At 43.3% G+C, this 19945-nt stretch overlaps 1 protein-coding gene across 2 annotated transcripts in view; it reads right to left on the bottom strand.

Moving 5' to 3' along the window:
* The window catches only part of SERPINI1 (serpin family I member 1), a 131076-nt gene that overhangs the window by 43614 nt on the left and 67517 nt on the right, over positions 1-19945 (bottom strand). For both annotated transcript variants that reach the window (XM_053307044.1, XM_053307043.1), the window contains one exon: positions 7219-7486. In XM_053307044.1, coding sequence (XP_053163019.1) covers positions 7219-7468 — 250 coding nt within the window. In that variant the 5' untranslated portion in view covers positions 7469-7486. The remainder of the gene's footprint in view (positions 1-7218; positions 7487-19945) is intronic.

Below are 19945 nucleotides of genomic sequence, written 5' to 3'. Positions count from 1 at the left end.
TCACCTTCAATGCTTGCTGTTTCATACCCAGTTTCTGATCCACATACAATTTGCTTCTCCCTTATCCAATCACGAAACTCTGTATTCTCAGGTTGAGATGGCATAGAAAGCCCTACCAGTTGTTGCCATTGGGTAAGTTTGGTGGTAGCTTTAAACACTGTCAGTGGAACACAGGAACATAGAAAGCTGCCACCTACTGAGTCAGACCACTGGTCTATGTAGCTCAGTATTGTCTTCACAGACTGGCAGCGGCTTCTCCAAGGTTGCAGGCTGGAATCTCTCTCAGCCCTATCTTGGAGATGCTACCAGGAAGGGAACGTGAAACCTTCTGCTCTTTCTAGAGCGGCTCCAATAGAAGGTTCCAAGTTCCCTCCATGGCGTCTCCAAGATAGGGCTGAGAGAGATTGCTACCGGCAACCTTGGAGAAGCCACTGCCAGTCTGTGGAGATAAGACTGAGCTAGATGCACTCTTTGGTCTGATTCAGTATATGGCAGCTTCCTATGTTCCTAACCTGTTTTTGCATGGCTATCCATTAGTTATGTAATGTTTAAGTTCAATAAACACTTGATCAGCACTGAGGGCCACTTTCCACTCAGAAGATGTGATCACTTCATGAGTGGATGACGCTATCTGTGCAATTACTATTCCTTAATCCTCTTATTCTGTGATTCCTCTTGGCCTAGAAGTAGAAGTCGAGATAAACAATCCGCAGTAGTATTCCAAATATCTGGAAGATATTCCACCTGGAAATCAAAGTCCATAAGTCTGGTGATCCATTTGGCTATTCTTGGTGTGGCTTTATGTGATCAGAGTAGTAAATAAAACAGATAGAGGTTGATGGTCTGACTGAAAGGTGAATCTGCCCCACAAGTAAGTCCTGAAGTGCCTCACCACCAAGAAACATGCTAGAGCTCCTTTCTCAATGACAGAATACATCTTCTCTGATGCAGTAAGCATGGTGGAAGCAAAGGCAACTGCAACTTCCCTGTCCCCTTTTTGTTGGGTCATGACAGCACCCAAGACATATTTAGAAGCATTATTAGTTACAATAATGTGCCCATTGGTGTCAGAAGAAGTGAGAGCAGGGCTTTCGGCAATGGCTGATTTGATAGTCTGAAAACTAGCCTTGCGGGATGCATCCCAGCTACGTGCTCCATTCTTTTTTTAAAAAAATGACCCAATGGAACAACCTTTGAGGCAAATTGTCTAACTAATTTAGAGTAATACCCACAGAGTCCTAAAAATGACCAAAGTGCATCCTTATTGTGTGACTCTGGTGCTTCCCAAATACTTTTCCCCAAGTCTGTTTTAGGATCTACACCACTCTGAGATAGTGTGCGTCCGAAGTACATCACTGAGTGTGTGCAAAACTGACATTTCTCTAAAGAGATAGTAAGCCTGTGTTGGAGCATCCATAATACCTGTCAGTTTAGCATCATGTTCCTCAATGGTTTTGCCATACATGGAAATGTCATCCTGAAAGTAAGTGATGTCATCCATAGTTCCAAAAGTTGCATGCATTATTCTTTGAAATACCAAAGCTGCAGAGGCTAATTCAACGGTCAGTCTTTTGAACGGAAAAAGACTGGGGTAATGAAAGATGTGTATTTGTGAGAACTTTTGAGCACAGAAATTTGATGATAGGCCAAAGACAAGTCCAAAATTTTGACCACGGATGCCTCTTTTGGAATAAGCAACATTTCATTGATATTGAGTTATGGATGACAAGCCACTACCATGTTGGAATTCATATCTCTTAAATCCACGCACATTCAAGGTATACCATTTGATTTTTGTACAAGAACTATCAGAGAAACCCATTCTGATGAATCAATAGGTTCTATGATGTCAGCATGCTATAGTCTTGAAAGCTCCACTTTAAGTGGTTGGTGTAATGCTATGGGTACATTCCTCACTTTGTGTTGTACAAGTATTGCATTTGCCTTCATCGAATTTTTTGTTTGCAATGTATGGTAGTACCAGGAGCATCAGCAAAATGTTCAAGAAATCAGCCATCATAGCAGCATATGGATGTTCCATCATCTGTCATACGGGTTCCGTGCTAGTTGGATCTAACACTATCCACAGATCTTTCTGATGTTTCCAGCCCACTATTGAGGTGCCCTTTTGTGACACATACACTTTCTCTTCTGCAGTACGTCCTTTGAATTCCAGGACAGCAGTGAAGTATCCATTTATGGCAATAGGGACACCTCCATAACCCCATGGGTGGATGTCTGAAGGGCTGCAGGTGCAGATCTGATGGATTGAAGAGTTTCTTGTAAAGTTGATGGGAACAATAGTGTAAGGAGAACCAGAATCAGCCAGCATCCGCAATTCGTGGCCATTAGGTTTTACTTGACAATGTAGAGAAGCAGGCTCTTGGACTGTCACACTTAAAATGCTATCCGTAATAGCAGACTTGCAAACCTTAGCAAAGAGTCCCCTTTTCTTGTACCTGTTGCATGTGACCTTCCGTGCAGAACAGTGAGCAAAATGGACATTGTGGGCAATCTCCACATTGGTAACAGTGGTAGCTCTCTCTTTCTTGTGCTGCCAGTTTCTGGGGCAGTGCCATATGAAGAGATTGGGATTGGAAGGATTTAGATTGAGCAGCCTGGATCTCAGGAAGTTAGTTTCAGGGTACCAAAGAGAGTGAGTTGGCACAGTGAAGAGCATCTACCCCCCCCGCCCCCTGCCATCTCTATAACTTTATCCAAGGTAAGTTTCTGCTCCAGTAGCAGTTTTCCATGCAGTTTGGAGCAGTTTGTTTTCATAACAATCTGATCCCTGATAATTTCATCAGTAAAGCTGGCAAACTCACAGGTTACACTCAAGGCATGCAATACTGTGACATACTGATCGACAGATTCACCATGCAGTTGGAACCTAGATTAGAACTCATAACATTCAGCAATCACATTCAAAGTAGGTTTGAAATGATCATCTAAGGCTTGAAGAGCATAAGGGTTGGTATCCCTTTACAAGTTGGTAGGAAACAACAAATGAGTATATATTTGTTGGCCTTCAGGGTCCAGCCAGTTAAACAATATAGCCTTCTGCTTTGCTGGAGTAAAATCAGGGGTTGGTATAGAGAGGAGGTAATTGCAGAAATGGGTCCTCCATTGTTTCCAGGGAAGAGCAGGTTCTCCTGGGGTGGACAAGAAAAAAAAGGTGGTGGTGGGATCTGAGCCATGCTACAGTGGGCATCCAAGTGAACAACAGAGTCCAGGATTGATAAGGAAAAAGTACGTTCAGGGGTTGTGCCAGTCAGGAAGCTGGAGAAACAATCAGCAGCAGCAATAATAGAATGCAGTAGTTCAGGAATGCAGGCCCAGTAATGCAATGAAACAGGAAGCTTCACAAGCTTTGCAGGCTCACACACATAGCTAATTCAACATCTCATCGCCAAATGTTTTATAGTTTGCTTCCTGCATAAACTCAAAACAATCTTTTGTTTAACTATGCTTTATTCAGAAAAAACTCCATTTTCCTCTTTCTCCTTCTCAGGTCCCTGGTTCAATCTCTGGTATCCTCAGGTAGGGGATATCAGACTACTGTCTGAAACCTTGGACAGCCACATCTAGTGAGTGCAGACCAGGGGTTCCCAACTGATGGTACTTCACAAGTTACTGAACTACAACCCCCATCACCTTTAGCTATGAATATTGTGGCTGGGGATTATGGGAGTTGTAGTTCAGCAGCATCTGGAGTACCACACCTTGGGAACCCCTAGGGTGGATAATACTGAGCTAGATGGACCAATGGTCTCACATGGTAGAAAGCAGCTCCCTATGTTCCACAGGACTCATGGCATGCTCTGAAAATAATGAAGTTTCATGGATGCTTGACCTGCTTGTTCAGTTTTTTCATTGCAGCACATTACAATTACAATACAGAAATATCTTTCCTGAAGCATTCTTCAGTTGACAATCAACTGCTTTTATAAACAAACATTTTCTGCCCATATGTTTCTGAGTTTTAATGGGAGGTTCCCAACTACTTTTGCTAAATATTTACACGGTTGTGCCAGCTGCTGAAAATTTGCTCTATTATTCTAACGATTTCCATTGAGCTCTTTCAAAGATTTCCCGAGAAGCTATACTAATGATGTTTACATAGGATTAGTGCATGCTGCTTACATGGGAAAATAAGTAATCTCAGCTTGAAAATGCTATTGCATCAGAAATGCCAACAGGCTGTCACAATTTTGCTAAAGTAAGGAAGGTGTTTATTTTTAATTATTTTATCCTTTCATAGTGTCTGCAACACCTGGCACTGGTTTAGGAGGGTCTGCTTACACTGGTTGATTTGGGCACCCAATGAGGTGCCCAAATAGGCCTATAGATGAGAGTACATAAGATAATTTGGTGGGGGGAGTAAGTTAATGTGTCAACTTCTGTAGCCTGTGCAAGCATTTGTAATTTGAGTCACATGAAGAGCCTGGAGAAAAACTGGGGGAGAGTACACATTTTGTAAGCCACCTAATGGTGCAGTGGGGAAGTACCTTGCCTAGGGAGCAAGAGGTTGCCGGTTCAAATCCTCACTGGTATGTTCCCCAGACTATGGGCAATACCTATATAGGGTAGCAGCAATATAGGAAGATGCTGAAAGGCATCATCTCACACTGCATGGGGGAGGGCAATGGTAAACCCCTCCTGTATTCTACCAAAGACAACCATACGGCTCTGTGGTCTCCAGGAGTCAACACCGATACGATGGCACAACTTTACCTTACACATTTTGTAACATGCAGAAAATCTTGTTGGCAAACCTGGACTCACAGTTGAACCACGTTTTGTGATCTCACCTACCTGAAAACTTAAAATATCCTATTGGCCAGAGAGGAAAGGGTGGAATGCTGAGACATCATATTGCAAGACCATAGGGCAGGGCAGCTCAACCTCAGCCCTCCTGTAGATGTTGACCTACAGTCCCCACAACCCCTGTCTATTGACTGCTGTGGCTGGGGATTATGGGAGTCGTAGTCCAAAAACATGTGGAGGACCCAAGTTGAGCAGCTCTGCCATAGGGTATTGTGGCCAACCTGAGGTTCTCCAGCTGTGGTTGGGCTTCAACTCCTATCATCCCCAGGTGTTATTCATTGCAGCCCAACAGCAGCTGTAGAAGTTCAGGTTGGCTACTCCTGCACCAGGGGCACAGAGGTAGTCTTCTGGGAACAGAAGAGGTACAGGCTGAACAAAAAGACAGTCTTCTTTATTCCAAGAGCCAGACACACACACACACCCCACATCCTTGCTTCAGAACATTTTGCAAAATGGATCTGTGGTCTTCTGTGAGGAAACATGATGCAAGGCTGCCCAACTTTGACCCTCCTGCAGATGTTGGCCTACAATCCCCACCTATTGACTGCTGTGGCTGGAGATTATGGGAGTTGTAGTCCAAAAACATGTGGAGGGCCGAAGTTGAGCAGCCCCTGTAGGGATCAAATTGTGGGGGAGAACTTCAGTTCCAGGTGCAATGAAACATAGATAAAAGCAGATATGATTTTTTTCCCCTGTGCACGCTCTTGATTAATGAAATTTTATGTGGTTGTGTTATTCAATTAGTTATGCATTTGTTAATTTTTATTCTGTGTTTTGATGCTGGTTTTTAATCTCTGCTTATGTAGCTGCTACAAACTGTTAGGTTTTTGAACCAGAAAAGCAAGATATTAATATCTAAAATAAACACATAAATCAAAAATTAAGATGGCAGCTTAAGCTGTTTCTCCCAGTTTGAACAGCAGATGTACACACCAGCTAACTGAATTCCAGTTCACTGTCAGTCTAGCCACTCCCCAGGCAGTACATTTATCTTTAAGAGCCCTGCATGTACATTTATCTATCAATTAATCACATTATTAATAATTTTAGAAATGACTTTTTCCCACCTGCAGAAATGCTTATGGGATTGCAGAGGGAGGCTTTCTTTGGCAAAATTACAGCTGCTAATCAATCAGCCCAGTGCATAGTTTGCTTCTGCTACAAACTTGTGGAATCACTGCTCCTTCCTCCCCACCCCCGCCCGCAACTCCAGGCTGGTGAGAAAGGCTACGTTTCAACCGAATTCAGTGAAGGCGCATCCAAAATGGCTCCACTGCTCCAAAGCAATGTTAGATCTGTCTTTATCTACATATTCAGGTAATTGTTTTTGTTTCAAAATGATTTTGCATTGAAACATTCATCATCCCCTGCTAACTTGGCAAAGAGGTGAATCTTTTATCGAGAGGAACTGACTCTATTCATTCCAGCACAGTTTTGCTCCAGTGGCTAATACTGTTGTCTCCATTGTGATCCTTTTAGATGTGAGTGCCTTTATTTTATTTAAAATATGTATATGCCAACATTCTTCATAAATAAATTCATGGCAACTTTCAACAAAATTCATTTTAAACACACAGTATAGTACTGTAAAACACAACCTCTAAAATCACAGAAATACAGGATGAGACAATAATTGGAACAGGGCAGTCACAGAGAGAGGTATAGAATACCAGGAAGACCTCTGGAATTTTTTTTTTAAAAGGCTTCTGCTTTAGTTTAAACTAAATGGGAAGGCACCAAGACCACGATCAAGGGGCAGGGAGTTCTAGAGAACTGGGGCCACCACTGCGAAGACTTGTCCATGTGTCACTGACCATCAATGCTTCAGATGGTGGCAGGTAGGGTTGTACATAACCAAATTCTAACCAAACCACCAAAACTGGTTCCATGCACACCCCTAGTGGCAGGATGTCCATGAGATCCCTACATGATCTCACTAATCAGGCAGAACTATATGGAAGTAAGCAGTCCTTCAGACAAGGAATCGTTTTCTCATTCTTTTTCTTGCATAAACAGCTTTGAGATTTATTTTGTTGGAAAACAGAATATAAACAAAAGATTTCTTTTACTATCTTCTCTTTAATGCTACATATTGCAGGGGCTCACTTACCTCTTCAGAAGATCAGGAGCATGAGGTCTTACAGACATATTGAAATGACCTAAATCATAATAGATCAGTCTTGTCCAGAATTCTATTGATTAAAGAATCATTTATATAGAACACTACCTGACACTTTTCTTGGTAGTTCTGCAACACAATTCTAAGCATATCTACCCAGAAGAAAGTCTCCACCAAGTTCAATAGGACTTAACACCCAAATAAATGTGAACATGAACTTATTTCTTCAAAAGAATGTTATGAACGTGTTGATTGACTGAAAAACACATTACCGTTTTTCAGACCTTCATAACCCATGGCGTGTCGGATTTCCTTCAGGGTGGAACCATGGGCTCCAAGCTCCACCATTCCCATAGCAATTGCAATTCCCAGTGGGGAAAATATAATGTTTTCATCTTCCCCGGTAGCTCTTAGCTGATTGTAAACATTCACTGAAAACTCAGCAATGGTTTCATCAGGAAAACTGGTGCTGAAGGCATCACTTTGCAAAACAAGCAGAGACAGCAGTCCAAGAAGGAACATGGTCGAAGAATCTCGGATCTGCAAAGCAAGTTAGAAATGAGAAATTAATCCGATATTATATACGTAATGGGATAATTAAACTCTGTTAAACCAATATGTATGAAAAGCTTTTTGTTTTGTTTGGCATTTTACAGAAGCTGCGCACAAACAAAAATGCTACTAAAAAGATGAACTTTGTAACATCCAAATACTGAATTTACCTTAATAGATGACCCTGAATTTAAGATGACCCCTTTAATTAATAGAAGTTTTAAAAAGTTATATGTGTATATACACTCAAAAGGAATAGCACTCTGCATTTAAGATGACCCCCCATTTTCTAACATCAAAGAACTTGGGGAAAAACTAGTCTTGGATTCAGGTAAATACAGTACCTTACAGTACTGATTGGTGTTATTAGATGGACCTTCCACAGCAGCAGTTTCCAGCTGTTGGTTCCCAGAAGTTGTTGGACTACAACTTCTATCATACCCAACCTTGTGGCTGATGGAAGATGTAGTCCAACATCATCTGGGGAACCAAATTTGGGAACCTCTGATCTACAGCACTGCTGCTTTGGATTATCCTACTATACACTTATTTATTTATTGATTTGATTTGATTTGTATACCATCCTTCCAAAATGGCTCAGGGAGGTTTACAATTAAAACAAACCACTAAAACAGTATAGAGCTAAGCAAGAATTAAAAACAATATAACAACAATTAACAATTAAAAAACATTTTAAAACAACAATTAAACAATTGCAGTAATTAAAAACCCAGAAACCGGGTTAAATATTAAAACCGATTTAAAAACCCTGGAAAGCCAGGCCAAACAAATACGTTTAAAGGGCTCTCCTGAAGGCTAACAGAGAATTCAAATTATGGATTTCCACAGGGAGTGCATTCCACAGCCCCAGAGCAGCTATAGAGAACACCCGTCTCTGAGTCGCCACCAGACGAGCTGGTGATAACTGGAGACGAACCTCCTCAGATGACCTTAATGTGCAGTGGGGATCATGCAGAAGAAGGCACTCTCTAAGATAACTCGGGCCTAAGCCGTTCAGGGCTTTAAAGGTAATAACCAGCACTTTGTATTTTGCCTGGAAACATATCAGCAGCCAGTGCAATTATTTCAAAATAGGTGTAAATATGGTCTCTCCGGGTTACCTCAGAGACCAATGTGGCTGCCGCATTCTGAACTATTTTAAGTTTCCGAACTATGTACAAAGGCAGCACCTCATATTGCGCATTGCAATAGTCAAGCCAGGAGGTTAACAGCTGATGCACCACTGTTTTGAGGTCATCCTCTTCAAGGAATGGGCGCAGCTGTTGAATCAGCAGAAGCTGATAGAAAGCACTCCTGGCCATGGCCTCCACCTGAGATACCAGGGTGAGGCCTGGGTCCAGGAGTACTCCCAAGCTGCACACCTGCTCCTTCTGGGGGATAAAATCTCCTGTATTCAGGCCGACGTATCCATCAAAAAGTGTCTTAAAATGCAATACCTAGCCCAGAGCTGCACGGCTTTGGCCCTATGGCTGTTTTTGGCCTACAGTTCCCATCACCCTCAGTTACAGTGGCCAGTAATCAGGGACTGTGGGAGCTGTTGGCCAATGTCTGCAGGTAGGCCCAAGTTGTTCAGCCCACACCTAGACCATCAACTTCTTTTCTTTGGGAGGGTCTTCCTTCAAAACAGTAAGAGGAGGTGAATGTCTCCATTATGCATCTGTGCAACATCCCAGTCTTATGAAGCACAGAGGCCATCTTGTTTGACTGGGATACGGTTCGTTTATGCTGGTTTAATAGGTCATTTGTGTTCCTCTCTTCAGTGACCTTTGGAGATAATAATACTTAACATTTATATGGTATCTCTTATTAGCATAGTGCTCCACAAACATTATCCAATTAAATCTTGTGACAGCTCAGAGTGGTGTGTAATTAAAGATGATTAAGCCCATTTTATAGGTGAAGAAACACAAAGTAATAGGTTGTTGTGTGTGTTTTGGCAACAGTACCAAGTTTTGCAGGACGGGATCTCTTCAAGTGGCAGATGGGGAAAATGCATGGTTCAGTGTTCTCTGTGAAAATAACTCCTTGCATGTACAAAGCTAAAAGAGAAGAAAGCGGGGCGGTGGGGGGCACTGAAGAGAAGAGAAACAAACAAACAAGAGAGGACACATCAAACTGCTTTTTAAGAGCCCTTCCATCTGATTCAGGCTTATTGAGATGCAAGCCATTTGTTGCAAGGATCAATAAGAACCCTTGCCAAGAGAATAATCCAGAATGCGTTGGGTATATATAATATTTTAATGTACAAAAATGACTGGGCTTGAACTCAGAAGAGTTCATCTTATATTCTATGTCTGGGGAGGTGTTTTTTTTGCGAGGTGTTTTTAAAAAAATACACATTGCCGCATTCAATCACACAATCATTTTGCTGCATTTGGAATGACACAGTCTAGAAACGGAGTTATTACCTCATTTGCTGTTTATATGAACGAGGCTTCACAGAGCCTTTATTTAGCACTCGCATTAAGCGCTTGTCACATACTGTGTAAGAGAGACAAGGATCACTGGTTTTGATCCAAATGAGTGCAAGCAGAGTTCTCAGCAGGGCTGTAGCCACCACTGAACAGGGGGAGGAATGACAAACGTCCCCTGGCTGCTGGTGTCCAGGGGCTGCCTGGAGGTCCCCTTGATCCCCCAGGGCACCCAGCCAGATTGCTTATTTATGAAGTGCTATCTCATTCATTCATTCATTCATTCTCTATGTAAACCACTTCGGAAGCTTGTGACAAGTGAACTACGAAGTGCAATAAAAATTATTTATTTCTCTATGTAAACTGCTTTGGAAACTTTTGTTGAAAAGCGGGTATATAAATATTCTTTGTTGTTGCCAGCTGGGAGAGGTGAGCGATTCATCCGTGCACGGATGCCAGCCATTCCCCTTGGCACCAGCACATCGGTGTGCTTCTGATGCTAACACAAGGGGCGTGGCTCACGTCAGGGCAGCAACGCACCACCCACTGGCTTCTGCCAGCCGCCAAGCACTTCCTTTGCTGGCTGGGTGCTTCCTTTTTCTTCCTGGCTTGTGAGGGAGAGAAAGGAAGCAGCCAGCTGGCAAATGAAGCTCTGGGCAGCTGGGAGAGGCCAATAGGCAGCATGTCCATGCCCCAATGGTGTGCCCATGTCCCACCACGCCCATGCTGACTTGTCGGCATCAGGAGCATGGCTGGCGGGGAGCTCATTTTTAAACTTGGAGGGCAGCACAACTTCGGTCCTCCAGCTCCCAGGGCTGCCAAAACTTGCTACGCCCCAGAGAGCTCTGTGTGTGCCATGGGGCTTTCCTCTCTTCTGCAGTAATTGTTCCTGCCTAGCCATCCCCCCGCCATTAGGAGATCCTCCAGCAAAATGCAGGATAGGGTATGGGTGGTTGTAGCGGGAAGAACCGCCCAAGGACATTCTTGTATGGGGCAGTATATAAATATACTAAATTATCATCATCATCATCATCATCATCATCATCAAATAAATTATTTATCATATTTTTATAACACCTGATATGTAAATCTCTAGGTGGTGTACAAAATTTAAAATAAAAAGTCACAAAATTAAGATACATGACAATAAAAACAGTAGAATAAAATTATTAAAACAAGTTCCTACAGTTATTAAAATTTAATTCTAATTAAAAGCCTGAGAAAACAGGAGAGTCTTGAAGTTCTTCCTGAAAACCAACAGAGAAGGAGATGCTCTTATTTCAGAAGGCAGCTTATTCCAAAGCCCTGGGGCAGCCACAGAGAAATGTATAATAACAATAATAAATGATGATGATGATGATGATGATGATGATGATGATGATAGCTTTTATGAATGGAAGAACCTTGCTGCTTGCGCAAAGTAGTTTTGGCACACAACTTATTGCTTATTAAACCAGGGATTAAGCAAACAGCACAGTGGAACTGCAGTAATCTACAGACCTGTTCATGAGTAAATTCCCCCATGAATGGATCACTGAATGGATGGAAGCAGAAGCAGGACAATGCATGCTGGCTCATCCCCACCACCCCGGCCCCATGTGCATATGGTTCTGAAAGGGGGCCTAGTCACTTACAGCTATACATACGTGCAACTAATACCTTGGGTTCCTGACTGTGTGGACAGCCTATACCAGGGATGCACAGCTTCAGCCCTACAGATGTTGGACTACAACTCCCATCATCCCTCACTGTTGGCCACTGTGGCTGATGGTGATGGGAGCTGTTGTCCAAAAACAGCTGGAGGGCCAAAGCTGTGCAGCCCTAGTGTAGGCTGTCCACACAGTCAGGAAAGCAGGGTGTTAGTTGCACATAATACAACTGTTCCTCATAAGACTTTGTTTCCAGCCTCCTCACCATCATTGTTGTCCTCCACTGCCTGGCTGGGAGAACTGACCCCCTACTGATCCTGTGTGGCCATTGTTGCTGGGGATAATGGGAGCTGCAGTCCAACAATGGCTGGAGAACACCCCTGGTTTACCTCATGAGATCTGAAAGGGAGGCATGTGTGCTGTAGACCAGGGGTTCTCGCCAGCTGTAGTTGGATTGCAACTTCAACCATCTGAAAGGTTTTCACATGGAAGAAAGAATGGACTTGTTCTCTATTGCTCCCAAGGGCAGGAGAGCTGTGGAGGGGAGCTGGCCTTGTGGTAGCAAGCCTCCATTGTCCCCTTTGCTAACCCTGGTTTGCATTTGAATGGGAGACATGTGGGCACTGTAAGAAACTCCCCTCAGTTCAGGGGATGGGGCCGCTCTGGGAAGAGCATCTGCGGTCCCAAGTTCCTTCCCCAGCATCTCCAAGATAGGGCTGAGGGAGACTTCTGCCTGCAGCCTTGCAGAAGCTGCTGCCAATACTGAGACAATACTGAGCTAGATGGACCATTGTCTGACTCAGTAGAAGGCAGCTTCCTATGCTAGGACTAGAACCAATGGGATGAAATGAAAAGGAAGCAGGTCTAGGCTTTAGAATTTCCTAACAGTAAGATCTGTCCAACAGTGGAACTGTCTTGTGCAATGGTAGGCCCTCCTTAGCTAGAGGTTTTCAATTCGAGGCTAGGCAGCTATCTGTCAGATGCTGTGGCAGTTTCCTGCACTCTGCTGGGCACTGGACTAGAAGAACTCCCAGGTCCCTTCCGATTTTATCTGTCATTCTACAAGCAGAATCCCACCACCATTTCAGGCTTTTCTCCACAACTGATGGTTTGTGTTCCTTACTTGTGGAAGAGAATATCTACCGTATTTCACTTCTAAAATCTCTCTCCATATAGGCCACTTTCCAAACACTTTGCAAGATTAGGAGAAGGGAAGGATAACTTGACCATCTAAACCTCTATTATTTTCTTTGCTATTTGCTGTAGTAGGATGAAAGCTAAATTAGTCTCTGACCACTATCAGCTCAGAATGCTGCTTGAGGCTGAACTACCTATCTTAGCATGACCATAAAGTCATTTAACATTTTCCTAGGGGAGATGAGAGAAATAATATCTTCCGCTCTCTGAGGCACGACCATCATTCCTTCTTTCAAGGGCCGTAAGGCAAACAACTCATCCAAATATAAACAAATATTACAATATATTCATTATCATTCTTTGTGCTTTTGTTCTTTAATGAGAGCCAGTGGGCGCCAGTGAATAAAATTGGACTCTGATAGGAAGATCTTTAAAAAACAACAACAAAAACAAAAACAGCCACCACCACCAAGCCCTGCCTCTGCTATGAACTCATTCTGGATCTGTGGGCAACCCATTATCTCAGCCTCCGTTCCCCATGCATGGAATGAAAATAATAGTGACCCCCCCCACAGGGCCACACACCATCAAGTTGCAAAATTGCTATATAAATAAGCTGCAATGCCACCACTTATTCTTACCTGTCTGCTCTGCAGTCTGTAAAAATGAATGATTTTCCGTTCCCAAGAATGAACCGCACTGAACTGATGTACAACGTGCCTGAATAATCAGATGCCCAAATAGGAATGCCAATTATGCAGGAGCTCTCTGCAGCCATTCAGTCAAATGGGAACGCCGTACTTGAGAACAGGGTCCTGAGAGGGAGCCCTATTCAGTTACGTTCCACACACATACAATCTGTACACAGTGTATGCATGGACAGATCTGTATGCAAGTACAGTTCTTCACATGTTATGTGCTTGCACAGGACCAGGGGCATAGGGAGCTTGGTTGTAGCTGGAGGATTTTCCGGCAGCTCCCCGATCCCCTAGGCTTTACGATCGTGTGCACAAAGCCCTGAGCCACTCCCCCTGTGTCTGATGTCAGATGCAAGGGGGAGGGGCCAATGCAGAGGATGGGGCCTATCAGCGCTGGTTCATGGAACCGCTGACTGGAGAAAGGAAGCTCTGACAGGGCTGATGGGTCCAGTCTTTGGCACTGGCCCCGCCCCCTTGTGTCAGCATCAAGGCAGTGGGGCCACTGCCCAGGAGAGATTCCGTTTGGACTTTCCCCCCAGTACAGCCAGCATTTCAGTGAAACACGGGTTGGGGAGGAAAGGGGCATGCCTTGTGCTCCCAGCCAGTGAGCTCTTCGTTTACTGGCTGAGTGAAGGAGGGGCCAAAGGGGTGCCCTGGGCAAGGAGGTGGCTTGGTGGTCCCCCTAGTGGCCGTGGGATGATTGTAAACCCTTGCTCCATAGTCCTTATGCCCCTGCACAGGACACTTCCTATCTTTACCATGCATTTGGAAGACCTGCACCCAAGTTCCCATTCAAAATGAATGCATGTATGTGTGTACAGACACCTGAACACACGTACAGTGTAATGTCTAAACAGGGTTTTTGAAATATCCAGTCCTACCTTCGCCAAGCACATTACAGACTTGCAGTTCAATCCTATGCATGTTTCCTCGGATGTAAAATCCACTAATTCAGGCACAAGTATAATATTATTGCAAAGCAAACACACACAGGATTTTCATTTAAATCACCATGAGAACTTTCCCTGGGACATTAGATGTATCTGTCTTCCCTTATCAGAAGCAGGAATGTTTCAACTACTCCACCCCAGTACCTGAGTTTGCTGGGGGCGGGTGTTGTACTGTCTGGCGGGGGGGACGGACAAATCCTCAATGTGATTTAATTCAATGTGTCAATGTGATTTAATTCAATGTGTCTACAGCCCTCATTGTGTCTAAATGCTCATGGTGTCTCCACTGCTAGAGATGGAAAATTGGTGATAGCACTGCAATACTTCAAAAACTTTTAAAAATACAAAAACTACTCTAAAATTTTATAATCAGTGTTGTCAGAGGAATGAAAATGGAAAGGAATGTCCTCCAAAGATTACTCCGTGGAGAGAGTACAACAATTTGTTCATGTTACCCTACACCTGACCCTTTTCTCTGTGCAAAAAATGGCTACAACGTTTGCCATATATCATTTGAGGGTAAGATAAAGCAATCAGTGCCACAACGCTATCACCTATTTTATTTCCCATCTCTAGGGAGCAGATGTTGCCAAAAATAAATATGAGCATTCTTTCCCTCCCTGAGATGGTACTGATGCCATACTGATGTCCCTTTAACCCCTGCTAACTGGGCAAAGAGGCACCTTTTTAATGTGGTGATTCTCTTTATTTAGCAAGGGGAGAGCAACTGGCCCTATCCACCCCCAGCACAATGTCTAGTGCCTATCTTATGTTTCTTTTTAGATTGTGAGCCCTTTAGGGACAGGGATCCATCATATTTATTTATTATGTATCTATGTAAACTGCTTTTGGAAACTTTGTTGAAAAGTGGTATATAAATATTTGTTGTTGTTGATGGCCAAATGTGTAGGCTTGGCTCATGGACTAAAGGGGTCACTAGAATAATTCATTTGGGTAAGCAAAGGGGGCAATTAGGGGAGAAAGGATTTTCTTTTTTCTTTTGTACTACTGTTCCTGGCCAGGCAGCTTGATGTATTTGTGCTCTACGTATATCCATCAATGCACACAAGATCTGGAATCAAGTCCATTGGCTGGAAAGTTGAATCTTCCAGGCAACTTCATTGGGTCCTGCTCACTCGGTTGTAATTTTCAGGGAGAATGAGAACAGGGCATATATTTATTTATAGCCACCGTTAAAAGACTTAACTCATATTCAGGCACTCAACTTGCTGGGTGACTCTGGGCCAGTCACTTATCTCTCATCCTAAACTACCGCACAGGGTTGTAGCAAGGATAAACATAACCATGTATACTGCTCTGGGCTCCTTGGAGGAAGAGCGGGATATACGTGCAAGAAATATATAAATATTAAAATATTGCGATTGTTTTAACAACTAGCATTTGCTGTGATTTTTATAGCCATGGGCCCCAACTTTACATCCCCAGATATGGCCAAAGATATGTATGAGATTTTAGTTAGATAGATATAACCAAAGGCCATTGCAGCTGGGAATTATGGAATTTGTAGTCCAACAACATCTGGGGACCCGAAATGGGGAACTCCTGGGCTAAGCTATGCTACCTTTCTGGTCCGATGCATGTGGTAGTAGAAGGGGTAGAGAGTTTTATTTTTTGTTTTGGAGGAGCATATAGTGTCCCTTCTAACTTCCTGGAATCATGCCTTCTCACATCCTTCACTACATCCCCAGTTTTGAGGATCATAGTATACACGCACAAGTAGATATTTCACGTTTTCCCCAATATGACTAAATCTTTAGGCAGAAGTAAAATACTTAAACACTTTGAGACAGGAAGACAGAAGCATAAAAATGCAACATAATAAATAGCAATAGGAAGGTACTTTTATGTATTATGAACAGCAGGCATATCATCTACCCAATATGCAGGCTTCTGGGGCAGATTTCATCATGACATGTGCAAACATGTGCAAGCAAATCTTCAGGTAGGTGGCAACTGGAAGATGGGTTCCTACGTTTGCTTTGAAGACAAATATAACCCAAGTGAAAATGAAAAATTCACTGCTGTGTGTGCTTACTCAGTCCTACCAAATTCAATGGGACTCACCATGAAGTTAGCATAGTTTCAGATTGCAGCCTCTGTCCTGCCCACCATCCTGAAGCATGTTTATTATTCTTAAGTTATATTAGCATTATATGTTTCCATTTTACAGCTGAATGCAGAACTCTATGCAACTCCAAAGCTTGCTATCCGACCAGCACAGCTGATCCACTAAGAGTACTATTTAAACCATCTGGGACCCCACTTTTTGATACTACTTTTATCCCAAATAATGTGTCTGCTTAAAAACTGGTGGGGAAAAAAAATTCAAGAGTGGTTAAAGCATAAAAGGATAATTTCACATTTTCTAGATTTGAGCAGAGAGCTCAGCAGAATTAGTCAGATGTCTCTGCAGGCTCCTGCTGACATTGTTCCGAGGGTGCACTGTGATGGAAATTAAAAATAATTAAAGTTGCCCTTTCAGTACATGCAGGCTGGGCCAGCTCTTCAGGTGGTGTAAATATGTGCAATTTCATCAACTTCTGTGCTTGTTACAACTCTATGATCACAATTTCTTCTCTCTCTACTTTTATCTCCTTTAGAATTTCTTACTTGGACCTACTACGCCTTTCAACCTGCTTCCTTTCTACCCCACAGGATCAGATTGCGCAAACAGCAAAATGGAGCTGTATATATTTATTATTCTATATGTCTCAAACAAAGTCACAGATAAGCCTGCGCAGCAGGCTTCCTTTCAGTTAGGTTTATGTTTGCTGGCTTTTAGTTGTATTTTAATGGTTTCTTTAAAATAATTTTAATTCGTTTATTTTTAATCTACTGCTCAGCACCTTGCTATCCAAGAATGAAGGGTCATATAGAAATGTATGTATGCATTTACTTACTGATTGCATCTACACCTTGCAAAAGTAGCCTTCATAGAAGACTGACCTACAGATTCGACAGAAGTAGCCTTCATAGAAGACTGACCTACATGCTTAATCTGTAGCACTGCTGTTCAGCTTCGGCCCTCCAGCTGTTTTTGGACTACAACTCCCATAATTCCCAGTCACAGCACTCAATAGCCAAGGATTATGGGAACTGTAGGCCAACATCTGCAGGAGGGCCAAGGTTTTGCAGCCCTGATCCAGTCATCTTTCAGCTTCACTGTCTTCACTTACAGTTTTCTAATCCTTATACAACAATTCCTGAAATAACCCATATTACCCCTTCCAAAGAAACCATCTATTTCTTGTTAGCTATTTCCAAAACTGAGAGCAAGATTATAGAGAGGAATATCTTTCATGTGCTCTGCATTTTGTGAAGGACTTCTGTATTTGCTATCACATTTATTTATTTCAAAATATTTGAAGCAACAAGCCCCCAAAGAGAAGGATTGTGCCTGATCCCAGAAGAGAATTAAATGACATAATTACTCATCCCAGCCAGCTATCTCTGAAATCACCCATCAAATTGTGCTCTTTTCAGTTCCCACTGGAAGAAGCAGGAGGAAACAGCAATCTCGTGTGTCAGAAAAACAAAGGGAACAGCAAGGCCACCTGGCCACACCCTTTGACTCAAGCAAACCTGGTGGGTCACCAGTCACCACTGGCTACACAGGATAACATGTCATTAATTATGGATACACAAAGTACTCTGCTCAATTTATTGTCAAGGGTTCATACAGACTACCAACAAAAGGTATGATTTTATTTTGCAGTTGGCAGCTTGAAAAAGGATTTGCAGTTTGTCCTATATAGGGCGGCCTTAAAAAAACCCAAAACAAAACAGGCTAGAAGCTTCAGCTGTTGGAAAATTCAGCTGGACACTGTTTTAACTGGAGTAGGGCATAGAGAACAGAGCACAGTCCATCAGCATTCTTTCTATCCCACTGGCTGCCTGTCTGTTTTTCAGGCACAATGCCAAGTGTCATCAATGACCTAAATGGCCTGGACCAGTATATCTTTCTTTCTTTCTTTCTCCGATTTCTATACCGCCCTTCCAAAAATGGCTCAGGGCAGTTTACACAGAGAAATAATAAATAAGATGGATCCCTGTCCCCAAAGGGCTCACAATCTAAAAAGAAACATAAGATAGACACCAGCAACAGTCACTGGAGGTACTGTGCTGGGGGTGATTATCTTCCAGTGCTTTCCCCAACAAGACCCTATCATTGCTAAGGGGGCAAACTGATCCCTTTAAAAAAACTTATTTTATTTTGCCAAACATTTGGCAGCTGAGCAATTCATCCTCTTGCTGCATTGGACTTAGTGGTTTCTGTTTTTAAACATTATGGATTTATTTGGTCTTAGCAGGTTAAACTGCCTTGAGCACCTTCGAGCCTGAAAGGCAACATATGTACTTAGATAGATAAACAAGAACATACAAACAACCCTTCTGGGTCAGACTGCAGGTCCATCTAGTCCAGCAACCATCCTCTCACAGTGGCTAAATCAATGCCTCCATGAAACACGGAAGTATGGTAAAGCGACAGGGCTGTCTAGTTTCTGGAGAGAGGAAATGCATGCGGAGAGAGGAGGAAGTGAGACCGTAGCAGAAGGTCCTGCCCCACCATCATGAACCCAGATCCAGGATCATGCCCCCTCCCACTAGGAAGACACATCCAGGAAACAGATCCTTCTCTAGGGGAGGGGCAAGGTCAAGTCACTCTGCCTGGAGAACGGTCTTCTCTCAGAAGCTGCTGGAGCAACATTCCATTAAGGTTACCATACCTCATTCTTACCTCAGCTGGGACACTAACTCAGCCCAGAACAGGATGCCCTTGCACATTCAACTGACAGTGTAAACCAACCCTACGTGCATAGTTTCTACACATGCAGAATCTGCCCATGTACTCTACTGGATGGCAAGGACTGCCACAGTGATCCTGATTCTTATTTTTCTTGCATGTGTTGGGTGAGAAAAGTGCTAGACATACATTCTGAACTGTGACAGAGCTTGTTTGAACACACAGTGGCTGAATTCAGACTTAGCAGGAAACTGGAGGTCCCTTCACCTCCAGTTTCCTTTGCCGTATGCAGGCAACCGGAGTTAACGGAGAAAAGAGACCCATGGTTTCCTTCCCTGAACTCCAATCTGAATCTTTGGTTCAGAGTGGAGTTTCATCCGAATGCTGGCACCACAGTTTCCCCCTCACAGAACCGGAGCTGAGGAATTACGCTTCTACCTCACTCCAGCTACCACTGGCTGCCAGGGCTGTCTATCATTAAAGCAGGAAGCCCCGGTAGCTCATTCCCCCACCTCTCTGGAGTCAGCATGACTGTAGTTAGATCGCTGTCCATTTTGTCTGAATGCGGATGGGAGAGAGGGGGCTCTCTCCTGGAGCCATGGGTCCACTGGACCTGCAATTTGGATCTCAGCCAACATGAGAAGGGCTAGGACTGAAACGTCCAGACTATCAGGGAATCGGAGGGAAGTGGGAAATCTCTTCCCTGACTTCCATATTGGCTGAGGCTTGTGCATGACTCAAAGACTTCAGATTCTGGTCTCATAGAAGCCATTATGAGCACTCCATGTGCTCCCGGTTACAGCGGGGAGGAAGTCC

This window comes from Hemicordylus capensis, chromosome 3 (genome assembly GCF_027244095.1).
Source record: "Hemicordylus capensis ecotype Gifberg chromosome 3, rHemCap1.1.pri, whole genome shotgun sequence".
NCBI lineage: Eukaryota > Metazoa > Chordata > Lepidosauria > Squamata > Cordylidae > Hemicordylus > Hemicordylus capensis.
The sequence above is the reverse complement of the archived record's forward strand: the minus strand, read 5'-3'. Positions and strand labels throughout refer to the sequence as shown.